Source organism: Xiphophorus couchianus, chromosome 13 (assembly GCF_001444195.1).
Source record: "Xiphophorus couchianus chromosome 13, X_couchianus-1.0, whole genome shotgun sequence".
In the NCBI taxonomy this organism is placed as follows: domain Eukaryota; kingdom Metazoa; phylum Chordata; class Actinopteri; order Cyprinodontiformes; family Poeciliidae; genus Xiphophorus; species Xiphophorus couchianus.
In genome coordinates, this window is record NC_040240.1 from 23,146,027 (window position 1) to 23,160,556 (window position 14,530).

The 14,530-nt window shown below is 35.8% G+C and overlaps 1 protein-coding gene across 1 annotated transcript; it reads right to left on the bottom strand.

The window, feature by feature from the left end:
* Positions 1-718: 718 nt before the first annotated feature.
* Positions 719-2,909, bottom strand: LOC114156488 (major histocompatibility complex class I-related gene protein-like). Its single transcript, XM_028036953.1, has 4 exons — positions 2,429-2,909; positions 1,969-2,071; positions 1,752-1,784; positions 719-1,665 (listed from the first exon to the last, which is right to left on the bottom strand). The coding sequence occupies exons 1-4, from the start codon at positions 2,655-2,657 to the stop codon at positions 1,659-1,661; spliced, it is 372 nt and encodes a 123-aa protein (XP_027892754.1). The 5' UTR covers positions 2,658-2,909; the 3' UTR covers positions 719-1,658.
* Between the last annotated feature and the right edge of the window lie 11,621 nt (positions 2,910-14,530).

The window sequence follows — 14,530 nt, forward strand, 5'->3', positions numbered from 1 at the left end:
GTTTAGCCAAGTAGGAGGGACGACCGCTCCAAAATGGCTTTTTAATATTTCTATTCTTGTATCATCTTGCTGAAAACCATGTGACTGAAAACAAACAATTCCTTGCATTACATTGCATCACTGCTTCATTTTGTCTGTTGGTTTTCAAAACAAAAGTGTGATGAGCTGCTGCTTCGTGGGTTGTTGTTGGTAGTTTTACCTGTGAATCAGCAGAGATAATGTCCCAAAAATGAACTTTGGGACATTATTGAATTGTAGCATGTTTGACTTTCCGTACCTGCTGTGATCCAAAATGTTGGTACAGTACTTCAAGTTGTGTATGAGAAATGTTTAGATTTTAGCCCCAACTGCTATGGGCAGAACCTTTCTTTAGAAGTTACTGGTGTAAGTTCAACACCAGTAGCCTCATTCTATTCACAACTGGTCATCTCCAGAAGTGAGGAGGTGCCTGGTAAATATTAATTAATGTTCTAAATGTTAGACATAGCGTTGTTTAGGGCCCATCTAAGATTCTTTTGTCCCTTCTTGGTCTGAGGACCAATATGGTGAAAACTTAAGATTTTCTATTTGTGACGTTTGTTCTCACAGTTGGAAGCAAAAATATACATTTATTTGAAATGTATATTCATGATATATATGGTCTAGTCATTTTGGTCATGTTTCTAAATTTAATTAAATTTTAAAAAGCTTGCTACCAAAACAAATTCACACATGCACATACTTCAGTTATGATTTATTTTTAAAAAGCATCCATTTATATATAAAAAAAACACAAATCTCTTAGTAGTTTCTTAGACAGAAAAAAAGACAGTCACATGAAAGCAATCACTGGTCAACAGTCTTACCTGATTTCACTGTTTAAATGTTTATCTCTTTAAGAACTGTAGAAAAAATAATTTGGTTAAATAACTTTGATAGTCAACATCAAAATAAGATATAAGATAAGTTTTCAGATAGTTTTTTCTAGGTGTGATGATTCAACATTGACCTTTTATAGGCTGGAGTAAAACTTCAGAGGAGAATAAAAAAATAGGGTAAAATGTTAATAAGTCATTTAGTTATTCAGCTTGATTATTTTCAGCACAGCACTTGCATATCAATTTCTGTTTGCTTTATAGCCTAGAATGATGTTCAACTCTTGGCTCAGGCTTGATTTTGTTTGCATGTCTTTGCTAAAACAGAAACCAGAACTTTATCTCTAGTTTCAGTGAACTGTTTATTTCTTTTCCTTTTTAGATAAGTCTGGTAAAACCTAAGAAGGTTTCTCTCTGTCATTTGTTGTAGTAGGACCTTCAATAAAAATAGCCTCTGATGTTATTTGGTAGAGAAAAATACAGACTTTCATTATGTCATGTATGCGTTTGTATGTTTTATAATAGGCAGATGCATAATTTAAAAATATTATTGTGCAATATAGTTGTAAAATGTGAGTAAACATAGATAGAGCTACTCAAAACTTTGAGACATGACATTAAACCCACACCATTTAGCATGTTAAGTTTGCTCCGTTAAATTATTGCCAGTAATCTTCATTTAACATGATCCTGGAATTTCCTGTAGATTATATGTGCAGTCAACAGGACATCTGGATATGACACAAGTCCAGCATGCCTCATGGTGAAGTGCTTTTTGCATCAGTTTCTTAAAGAGAGGCTGTTTCAGAGGCTGTAAGATACAAAATATGTCATTAATCTGCTCATTCTGAACAAAACTTAGTGAATATAGGATAGCAAAGGTCAGAAAGTACTTACATGGTGTAGAAGATCTCTCTATACTGTGTGTCACTAAATAATGGAAGAATGATAATTTGGGAAATGTTAAATATAAAAGATCTGCTTGTAAACATGTCATTTGACTATGTAAATAACTATCAGATTTACTAAAGTATTCTACTATAATTAGATGTCAAAGTACAGTGTAACTTTCTAGTTCACTTTTATAAATAATAGCACTTTTTAAGTGTCTTACCATTCCCTCTTTTTGAAAGCTGTGGATGATAAAGCAACGATGATGATGACGATAACACATCCCATTGTAGCAATGACAGCGATGCTGGTTGTTGTTAACAGACCTGTTCAGGAAACATTATACTGGTTTCTTGGTTTTGGTTTTAACTTAAGTTAAGAAACATTTACAACTTTAATCTTAGAAAGAAAACTGTGTATTAGTAAAGTTGAGCATCATCCATAATGGCCTATTTAAACTCAAACAGCAAATGACAAATTACACTAATGACAATCACCTCTGATTTTTAACTAAGGGGAAGATACGCCCTCATGTATCAAATGGCAAAAAAATAAAATTACCAAAAGATGAAGTACTTAGTATATTGCTATGTATTTTTAGTTATTACTTAAATCTATTACCACTTTTAGTGCTTTTTTATGAAATAGGGGAAAAAAATGATGAAATCAAATATTTTTATTACCTTCTTTTTTGGGATTGTTGCTTCTGATTGAATCTTGGTCCAGTTTGGTAACAACATAATTTTGCACTCCAGAGAGTTGAAATACGCATTCGTATCTCCCCCAGTCTTCAGGTGGGATTTTCAGAGCTTCCAGGTAGACACTCATCTGAAAGGATCCATCATCATTGGGAAGAAGATCTCCATGTTCTACCCCTTCATGAATCTCCTCTCCATCTTTCCTCCAGAACATAATGCCTTTGTCAGGGAAGAAACCCGTTGCATGGCAAGTGACTGGAGAGGAGGGAGACTTCTGGAGCAGAAACACTGAGGGAAGAACTAGAGATATTGTCACTATTACATTAGGTCATTTTGCATGATTATTAAGACATCTGTCCTCGTGATTTTTGTCATTATAGTCAAGAAATGTCTGATAGACCAAAATGCATAAAATAGATTAAAAGAGGTGGTAAGTAGGCCCAGATAAAATAAAAAGAAACTGTATATCTAATTGTATTCCCACTCCTTTGTGTTCTCTTTTACATACTCTTTCAGCCAGTCTTGATTGATATGCGTTAGACAAGCAGAGCAGGGCTTCAAACTGGTGACCTGCTGACAAACTGTTTCCTCCTGAGCCACCCTGGCCCACGTAAAGTTCTTTTGATGAGATGAAATCACCATTTCTAGGACACTACAAAGACATTATTCCAATCAACTATGAAAAACAAGCATAAACAAATCTATGCAGAAATTTTTATTAAAATATCTAATCACTAGATCAAGGTGCATTGTGTCTTTTTCCTAATCTGCAATACACTATGAAAGATAACATGCTGATTCATTTTATGTTCAGACAAAATCTCAAAATGCCACAGACAGACAGACCTAGAAGGAAGTCATATTCTGTTATTTTTGTAGCTATTAATTGGAAAGCCATGTGGATGCTATAACAGATATAACAGGCTCTTGGTGTTTTCTTAGAAGGAATTTTTTTTATTTGAAATGTGCAGCATTAGCTCATAAATGAGGAAGAAAATTAATATCAAACACACAAAACACAAATACTGTTACCTTGTAATGTAAATGTTACTGATTTCTGTTATTGCTTAGAAATGATGTCATTATCATTATTTTAAAAATGTGCTGTGGTTGAATCTGGATTTCAGAATCATGGATTTCAGCTGCATGTTCTCCCTGTGCATGGTGGGTTCTCTCCGGGTACTCTGGTTCCCTCCTACAGGACTGTTAGGTTAATTGGTTTCTAAATTCTCCTTAGGTGTGAGTGTGTGCTTGTGCATGTGCGGACTTGCGCGTGTGTAGGTGTGTGTGTGGGGGGGGGGGTATGTTTGATTGTGCTGTCTGTCTGTACATTATCTTCTCACTTTGGCTGGATTTTTTTAAATAATATTGTTTATAAACTGTTAAATACACAAATGGTTATTAAAAAGTGCATGTTTGGTGTGTTTCTTTATGTAAAAATCATCTGTTCTTTACCTGGTCCTGTAAAAAAAGAAATCTAACCTTAACCTATGTGTAAATCTACTAAATTCATGTCATTATTTATTAAAGAAACATGAAGACAAAATGTAGAGGTTTACAATAAACTAAATACCCTCCAGAACTCTGAAGAGATATAGAGTGAATATAAATATTAGCAAAGATTTTCACTCAAGGACTGCAGCAAGAGGATGATATGTTTTTTATAATAAAATATCCTTTTTTCATACAGACACACTTTCTGAAGATTTACTTCACTGGATCTTCTGGGTTCAGAAACATTCCTGCATTTGACATCGTTGGAAAATTAGATGACATCGAAGGAGCTTACTGTAACAACAAAATAGTTGATGTAAAAATAGACTGGGTGAAGAAATTATTTAGTGATGATCCAACGGCATGTTTTTGTATCCTGTGTTGCACTGAGTGAGAAAGAAGTGCGTTACATTGACTCTTGTGCATGAAAATGAACATTTGCAATTTTAACGCAACTAATACTGACAGTTTGCAAAGCTTTAGAATAATGTCTTATTCAAATTAAGTACATTTTAGCAGAATTCATTGTGATATTAATTGAAATTCATTACATGATCAGAAATTTTGTTCATGTTTTGCCAATTTTTTTGTCTTCACTGTTTTTCTTTTCTCATATTTCTTAAGAGTGCATTTTTGTGTTTTACCCTTAGAGGGCAGTGTTACTCAAACTACTGTATTTTCACATCTAGAGCTTTTCTGTTTGCTTGTTTGTATTTGTTTACTTTAAATGATTTTTTTACCTTTGTGAATTTATTATCCCAACAGATCAAACACAGAAATAGCCTGTTATGAATACATCTTCTAAAGAGAAGCCCGGATACACAAATCCTTTAACATTCCCAACTAAGCTTTGTACCTGTACCTTGTAATAATTAATTCCTCATTAGTTATCATTAGTTAATTTAACATTAACTAATGATAAATGTTGACCCTACTCTCTGCAAAGTAGTCTTCTTATGACTTTGGCTCCTCCTCTTTAAACACATACTTTTGTGGTTATCAAAACCTTAATCATCATCATCATCATCATCATCATCATCATCATCACCATCATCATCATCATCATCATCATTGTAGGAAACATAAAATTAGATGGACAATGATGAAATTGGGTGAGATATAATGCTAGGTGGCATTTAATGCCCTCATGGTTACTGGATATAAATTATTCTTCAGTCTGTTTGTCCTTACATGCAGTACTGTGATGATATTAATGTTTCTATGATAGAACTGAAGCCTCAGTTTTCAAGTGTCTTTCAAATTTTCACTCCAGTTAAAGTCAGTTTATTAAAACAGTGCAATTTGCAACAAATATTGAGACAGAAGACAAGATGTTCCAGACACAAACATTTAGATTTTATGTGAGCTACACAACGCAGTGAATATTTGGAGAATGAAGATTTTGCCTATTCTTCCTTTCAGATTGGCTCAAGCTTTGGAGATAGGATGAAGAATGTCTGTTGACATCAGTTATCAAGTTTGGCCACAGATTTTCTTTAAGATCGATGTCTATACTTTGACTGGGCCATTCCACCCTAATGCTAAACCATTCCATTATAGTTCCAGTTGATATTTAGAGTCATTTTCTTGGTAGAAGAGTAACATTTGATCCCAGCCTAAACTATTTTGCAGCCTCTAAGAAGTTTTCTTGCAACTCTGCTATGCATTTATCTGCATTTTAGGTCCTCAAGTCTCCCCATCAACTCAATCCAGCATCCCCACACCATGATGCTGCAGCCTCTGTGCTTCACCCTAGAGATGGTGAGTTCAGGTTGCACAGTGTCAGTTTTCCTCCACATGCAAAATGTATGTGGGCCAAAAAGTCAGTTTTGATTTCAGCTGACCAGAGTTTCTTCCACATGTTTGTCGTAGAAAAGTGCAAACAGGACTTCTGAAGGCTTCCTTTTGATAATGACTTTTGTTTCTTATTGCTCCCATGAGGGTCAGTGAGTAGTAGTTCTGTCATCACATTCTTTGACCTGAAATGTGGATCTCCTACCTGTTTCTGTAACACCAGATAGCCATGTCTTGGTAGGTTTGCAGGTTCCTGTTCTCTGCAGAGCTTTACGTCTGACCCATCTACTGTGGACCTTGGGCTTCGTTATTCTGCTCTTTCTGTGAGGAATCTCACAGAAAGCTGGATTTAATCTGAAATTTAGGAGCATCACAGTAAAAGAGATTGAATACGAATAAATGAACATCACACTTTTCAGATTTCTATTTGTAATGAATATTCAAAACCATTTTTTATTTTCTTTCACTTCCAACATTATGTCATCCTATGATAACATGTACATATCACAATAGAAATAATTTAACTTTCTGGCTTATTTAGGCAAGAAAATATGTTAACCTTAAAAAAAATATGACTATTAAGACTAAAGTTTAGTTTAAACCTGATGCTAGTTTATTAAAACAACACAGCAAATTATTTTGCTCTTATTCTGTGAGGGATTCATTAGATAAATGTCTTGCTTCAACAAAATGTGCTGAATTTTAGTTTAACTTAGCTGAACTTAATCCGAACACAGAAAAGCAATGAATGTTCTATTTTCTTTTATGCACCCAGAAACAACATGCTCACAGGAAAGACAGATGTCAGACGCACTCCCAGACAGACAGACATTTGAATCAATCAATATCCTTGTCATTAAGTAAAGTCTCCTTCAAGTTCACACGTTCTCGGGGGCGTCTGCAGCCGGCTGCTCATTTTGTCCAGGGGAACTCCGCTGACCCCTGAGCCACAGCACGGGATTGTCCTGATGCAAATCAGGAGGGGGAACCAATTCATCGTCGCACAATTCGATTAGACATCTGCATATTGAGCATCTGCACACAACGAAAATCTGCCAATATCTGTCCCTCCATCCCCCCACCAGCCCCCGGTGGGGTAAGCACCCCATGACCCCGAGGGCAGCCCCCTGTCCCCGCTCCAAACCCACCGCCCTCTGTCTCCCCCTCTTGTCCCCTCCTGACCCTGTCAGGCCCGGCTACAATACCTGACCCCGCCCCAGAGACGAGACAAGTGGAGTTCAAGGTAAATATCCTTTTCTCTGCAGCCGTCTGCCCGGGCCTGCGCGGCCCCTGTCCGGCCCTCGTCCAGTAATCACATGCACCGCTCTTTTTCCACACTTTTTCACCCAAACAGACAGATGCTGAAAATGTTTTTTTTACAACAACCCCCTCTAAGAGGACACATCTTAATGGCCTGCCTTCAAAATGAAGGTTTTCCTTTCTTTTGAGAGTTTCCATTGTCAGTAGCTCCCATTCAGAAATCCTAGCCACTCAGACTATTTCCCTCCTTTTTTCATCACTCTTATTGATTCATCTGGTTTGTTTTCAACATTCAGAAGGGATGCAAGCAAGTCAAAAAGTTTTAAAAATATGCTTAGTAACACAAAATAAAACTGGAATAAGGTAGAGTTAAACCAAAATTTCAGTTTTTTTATTAGAAAAAACTAAATGAGGTTTAAAAGCTTAAATTATATATGATTATATTATTTAATTCTATGTTGTTCAAAAATATATGGAGGGACGTAACATTGTTGCAACTTCCTGACATGGATGTGCAACAGAAACTGAAAATAAATGCAAACACTTCTGTGTGACTTCTGATGAAGGAACTTAACGCAGCCAGTGGTGCATCTCTTATAATCTACCTGAGATGGTCAAAGTTTTGCAGGCGCTTCAGGAATCACCCAGCAACCAAATCACTCTCTGCTGGTTTGAAAGAGAACTTCTTCCCTGAGTCAAATTAACAATCAACATGGAGAGAGAGAACAAGTCAACGTGACTTTTATATCTGTTAAATAACATCCAGTGTGGTTATTTTGTGAGCTCAGAATAACCACAGTGATACTCAATATTCCTACAATCATCTGAATCACAGGGAAGATGCTTGTTCCAAACAAACCTGCTTGAAAATATTTAAGAAAATTAGGCAACATTCTTTATTATTTACTAGGTTGTCTTCTTTACCAATAAGAGAAAAGCACCGAAAAGCAATTGAATGGATAACAGAGCAAGTTAGATTCCAACTGCTGAAAAATATTGATCAAATCGTATTTTGTCAAAATCTTAAGCTTAAATAAATAAAACAAATTGTCATAAAAGGAAACTGGTTTAAGAATTTAAGTAAATACACAATCTAAATAAATAATAAAGAGTCAAAAAAACAAATTGGTTTTTGAAGCAGCATAAGTCCAGTTGCACATAGTTATGAAGACAATAATAAATTCCTGTGTGGATTAAGGATCATGCAACACTTCATTACTTATGATGAGGGACTTCAACAGAAACTCTTTCTCTCTAGAAAACACTTGACTGAACATTGTTCAGTCTTAAACTGAACAATGTTCAGATTTCTTTCATACTATGTCTGAAATAAAATTTGAACTATTTGGCTGCTGTTTCAAGAGACACAAGGAGAAATCCAGGAATTTAGCTCATTACTGCCATGTGTATAGGCAAACCTAAACACACAAAGCACTTTGGAGGTAAATGCCAGCTTGGTAATGCCTTCATAAACGACCTTCACACAAGTTTTTGTTTCCAGGAAAACATCAGAAATAATGTCAAGGCCGAAAGTGGAAATGGCAGTAAAGTGATAAAATAAACTTGAATGGGTAAGTTTAGATGATTTTACCAGTGAGAAACGTCCAACTGAAATGTGCTGGCAAAACCATTTTGTAAGCTGTACATTAGTTAAAAGCAAAGCAAAGCAAAGACACTGACGGTTTAGGAAAACACATCACAAGAGTTTTTCTTGTGATGTGAAAAACTCACATCACAAGATGTGTGTTTTTCTTTCATCAAGATGAAATGCTTTGTTTCATCTTGATGAAACAAAGCATTTCATCAAGATATTTATGCCATTGTAAAGAATTATGTGAAGATTGACACAATAAGGAATTCAGTTGCCTTAAGATGAGTCTTAAGATGATCTAGATCTCAATGGGGTTTACCTGGTTAAATAAAGGTAGTGGAAAACCTAAAAGGATCTTGGCTAAAAGGACCAACATGACTCTTACTCATTGCCCGACTGTCACCTTTGGTTGCAGCAAGTGGTGCAGGTCATCTCAACCCTTTACCACTTCATGCCCTTATAGTTTTGGAGGTTTTGTACAGTAATCTTTGGGTTTCTGCCTGCAGCAGGTCATTTCTAAAAGCCATATATCTGCCAAAGGGGGAAGGAAGGACTTGTACCGCCTTTTACAACTCACTATTTAAAGTAATTTTCTGTATTCCACCAATAAATTGCTGTGAGGAGATATGATTACATGGTTCCAACAATTAGGATCTATCTGGAGGTCAACAATAATTATCATGGTTTCAAGGTTCCCAATCTGTCCTGCTATAAGAGTCAACTAATTGGGACGACTGGGGATCAGAACCAACATACAAGAAAATCTTGTGAAAATGAAAGTATCTAGAAAATAATGTACAGTTGTATTAAATTGTACGTAATAAGTTATGCCTACTATTCACAAAAATACTTAACTACAGTTAGAAATTAACTGACACTCTATGGTTTGTCTACATGGGTAAAGAAAGCAGGAAGTGACAAAGTAAGACAAGATGGGTATATCAATTGGTGATTCGATGATTTGACCTAGAGCAGAGATAATTAAGTTTTCCTGGTATTATTCTCTCTGTTAACTCATTGACTTAGTAAACACTGAGATCCAGAACTATGGATCTCATCTCAAGACTCCACTGGAGAAATTATCAGAGCTTCAAGTTTCGTTCTGAGTAAGACCATCGCTGCCCAACCGGCCCGACTATTTACCTCCTTCCACAAGAGTCACTCAGATCCTCCATTCTGACTTCACTCAACATAAATCACCTATTTGCTCTCCTTCATTCACCTTCACTTATTTGTAAGCCAAAAAAACTCCAGGGAGCTGCACACTTCCACCTACCAATCAGTCATCCCCCAAAGCCACTTTGAACACATCGGCTCCTTTCCTGGCATCAGAAACCACAACAAAGTTCTGACTTCTCTAAGACAATTACATGTTCTGATGTTTGAGAGTAACAATTACCCTTAATTACTCTCTGTCCTCTTTGTGTTTCTGCTTTCTAAACCTCTAAATAAAAAAACTTCTGGGACTTAATGCATCATTTCTGATAACCTGGTCAAGTGAAAGGTTTTGGGAATATTTTCTTCTCTTTATGATATTTAAATCAGTTTTAACATATTTCAAGTGTTTGTTTTGCACAAGATGAAAACATTCTGGGATCTGTAGCCCATAAACTGAACTGTTCTCTCATCTGTTTAACAGTCAGCAAGGCGGAAGCAGTTCATTTGAAGGTAAGCAAATTGTTTTAATAGATTAATGTATTACTTTGTTAGTGATGTTTAATGATTTATTGTCTTATATTCATCTCCATGTTAAAACATTTTATTCACCAATGTTCTATGATTGGACGTCAAGACTTGGGCATAAATCCCAAACCTTCGGCCTGCCGGTGCAAACGTGTTCAACACCTTCTCTAAAGCATACAAAAACAATATTTAATGCTTTTCTGTTAATATGTGCTTTTGATGAGTTTGTACCTAGTCTTCCTTTTTCTTGGCAGGAAGTGAGTGTCAGCAGCTCTTGGTCATAAAACTGGTTTTGGTCGCAGTCCCAGAGTTCTGTGGTCAGGGAGAGGACAGAGAATCTCTGTGTCACTCGGTGATGGCACGGGATGTGAGGCGATCACTGAGAATGTCAATAATTGCTCAAACTGAGCACGATCTGATGAAAGTTCAATAGAACATCCTGATTATCAGTACCAGAATGGCAAAACAGAACATTTTAATCATCTTAAAAATAAGATCATACTCTTACTTAAGAGTTTCACTTCTTTGTCAATAGTAGTTGAATACATAGGTATGTCACACAGAAACAAGAACCACGACTGATTATGATTTTTTGAGGAGTTCATATTTGCAGTGATGATAAAACTATAATGGAAGAAAACTACACTGCCAGTTCTACTGTTTTACCAAAATGTTAAAACTGTGTACACCCCAAACAGCCCAGAGATGCACAGAATGTAGAAAACACAGGAATTAATGGGGGTGTACATTCTTTTTATCAGGATTCTACTGAAGGTAATGCTGTAAAATTACAGAGATGCATTGAATATTGTTTGTTGCTTTATTAAGATGTAGTTCATTGTAACCAACCATCCAGGAGGATGCAAACATTTTATATCCCATAATTAGTTTGGAAGAAATTAGAACAAGCCAAGGAAAGCAAGAATTATATCATCCAAAACTTACCAAAGTTTTTTTAGAAATTTGACAATTTATAAAAAAAATAAGTAAACCAGATGCACAAACTGAATATTATGCACATACAGTAGAATTGAAAGAAAACAACTTATTACACACTACTCATTGCACATGATGTGATGCTTCTGTGTGATACATTGATGCAGTAATGACTGCAGTCTGATCAACATTTGATCCTGTTAGGTAAATTATAATCAGTCAATAAGAAGCTTTAAATAGGAGCAGATTGACAATGGATTTAAGAGTCTAACTGAGGATATTTAGGACTTCTGAAAAAAGGAAATATTGTCACTCGACTATCTATAGGCAGTGGACTGATTCTTGAGTCAAGAAAAAAAAATATGACAAAGGAAACTGAAGATGGATCCAAAAACACAGCAGGAGAAACACGACAATTTCCAGTTACCTTTCTTTGTGTCAGTCTAATTAATGCAAAGTATTGAAACCAGCTTTGCTTTCCTAAATACAATCAGTTCAGAGAAATCCCCAGTAAATTATGAATGAAGCAGCTTCTTTTGTTTCTCTTCACCTCAACTCAGAACTTCTATAATCCATCTTCAGTTAAACTGGCAGGAGTATTTTAATAACTTACTGGCAAGACATTTTACTCTAAGCAGTTTCTATGGGTCCTGTAAATCCTGAACAAGGCTGAAGCTGCCAAATGTAACTAATGTATAAACTTTGTGATGTCTAGTCCTAAGTTTTTAAGATTTCTTCATTCAATTGGGCCTTTTCTGTGACGGTACTGGTTCCGACTTTGTCTCAATATCTGGACCATCTGGACTGAATTTTATACAGCGCTTTTCTAGTCTTACTCACCTCTCAAAGTGCTTTACACCAGAGCCACATTCACCCAGTCAAACTCACTAATGTGCACACAGAAAAAGCCAAATTAATCTGATTTATCTCAAAAACTGATTGAGTTGTCAAAATAGCTGTCTGCTAATTTTATCTGCTGGAACTTGAGGTTCAGCGTTCCCCCATCGGGATATATTTGTAGCTACATCGCAATATTCAAAAGCCTTTGTCCCTCATCCTAATGCTGGGAGCTGCGTCTCGGGGCTCGTGGACAAAAGATGTCAAGCAGAGCGTTGGACTTGGCCTGCCATGTCCTCCTGAGGCTGATCCTAATCCTATTAATATGGCCTATGGAAGGGTATGGATCCTGCACTCCCTTCATCCCTGAAACTATTAAGGTCTAAGGGGGGACCAGTGTGTTTCCTCTGTGCAATGTGTGTGAGTTAGTGTGTGTGTGTGTAATTGCATTGTAAGCGCCTTCTTATCCACGTTGTCATAATGTGTTATCCACTGATGCGGCTCAACGTTTGCCGTCTCTTTATTTCGCCATGGAGCAGGTAGACATTTCAATCTTTAGCCTTTCACTGCGGCTTTATATGTCAATGTTACCTGAACTCATCATTACTCATCTCTAGCATCTCTAAAAACACAAAAAAATGAAGACATTTTTGTTTAGAGCTGGAATTTATACAGAGACAGATCACCAAATGTCTCTTGAAACTTTAATCACATAATTAAGCCAAAACTGCAATATTATTTTACCCTATGATGCATATTAATTGAATACTTTAAAAAAGCATTCTCCACTATGCTTCCCACAGCTGTATCTAGGAAGGTAACATCTCATCCACTCCTTCATTTTCTTAATCTATATTATCCTGTTGGGTCACAGAGGAGCTGGAGACCAAGCCATATTTCATATCTATAATGTTCTGCTTGTACATCCTTACGTTTTTTTTTAGAAGTATGCTATCTAATATATTCCTTTTTTCATAAAACCAATAATTATGTCTAAAATCAAATAAATCATTAGATGTTTACAATCTGTAATTTTGAGGTATTTATTAAACAATAAAGCCACATCCATGTCATCGTAACCTGATCTGTAAATAAAACTAAATTTACTCAAAAACATTTTTACCTGAATATGTTGGAGAGGATAAAGACAAAACTAAAAAGCATAACAAAAAGCAGAGAATGAAGCAACACATACAACATGTCTGGATATTACAATAAAAAAACACAAAACTAAAAATAATTTATGCTGTCTGCTGATGGTTATCATAAATCAAATTGGACCAGAGAACCGGATCTGTTCTACTGACCTATATCAGCCGGCAAATTCATACCTGCACCAGACAAATCAGGGCAAAGTTTTCATGCAAGTTATGATGTTTTTCTGCCAATAAAGACTACAGTTTAAAATACAAACTAACATGTTGCACAAGAGAAAGTGCAAAGAACAATCATCACTGGTAAAAATGTCATATCTATTAGGATGCATTCAAGCTACTTTTTCAGCGGTGGAATATTTATTCACAACACAACTTTCAGTCATTTTAAACACAAGAATTGAGTGCAGAAAGTTGGATATTGTTTGATTAAATGTTGTAAATCTTTTTTGTGTTCTTCATACATTGTTAATACTGTTAAGTCCAAGGCTTCAGGAAGGCCATGCCAGAAAATTGATGATAGCCTGCTTTATCCTCAACCTGTTTGGATGTGTGTTTGGTGTCAGTATGTCAGTGGAACACCAGATTACCTCCAACTTTTAACTATCTAGCAGTTTAATATAACGATAGTCCTTCTTCTTCAATATTCCACTTTGTTCAATGCTCCACAACCATAACAGATATTTGGAACAGTGTTTTTGTGTGCATGAAGGCCTCACATTGACTTCTTCAAATCTCAGTCACTTTTCAACACAGATCTCTGGTTTATCTATGTGGGCAGCATGAGTTACTTTTCTACTTATTTCCCTTTCAGTCCCTGTTGATGTTAAAATCACTTCACTACAGACAGGAAGGATGTGGTTCAAGCATCTCCAGTTCATGACAGGCCAGAGCTTTGGTGTTTCCTTAATTGTTCCTAAAGATTCTCAAAAAAATTCCTTTACACAAAAGATAAGAACTTATGTGGCATAAGATTTTACATTATTTAGAGTTTCAACCAAAAAATAATTGAAAATACACATCAAAACTGACTCTAATGTAATACACATTGAATATCTGTGGACAATGCTTAATCTGATCTGGTTAACAAAATCAACTAGTTTAAGTGAATGATTTCAAAATATAAATAAAAAACAGATGTACGCATTCGCTCTTGTATGTAATTCTTAATCTGTATGGATTGGAGAAAATCCTTATTAAATTCAAACTTGTGCCCACAGTTCTTGTGTTTGAATAGAATTGTAGCTATTTTACAGTCATCATTAAACACTGGAGAAAAGAAGGTTTCAAATAAATAGTTAAAAGCCCAATGAAACACTTTGAACACTGTTTCTCCAG

Bases quoted from the DNA above. Each gene is read 5' to 3' on its own strand.
- LOC114156488 (XM_028036953.1), bottom strand. From the start codon at position 2,657: ATGTTCTGGAGGAAAGATGGAGAGGAGATTCATGAAGGGGTAGAACAT. The intron at 2,072-2,428 runs GTAATAAAAATA...TTTCCTGAACAG, and splicing joins CAACAATCCCAAAAAAGAAG to GTCTGTTAACAACAACCAGC. The intron at 1,785-1,968 runs GTAAGACACTTA...TCCATTATTTAG, and splicing joins GCTTTCAAAAAGAGGGAATG to TGACACACAGTATAGAGAGA.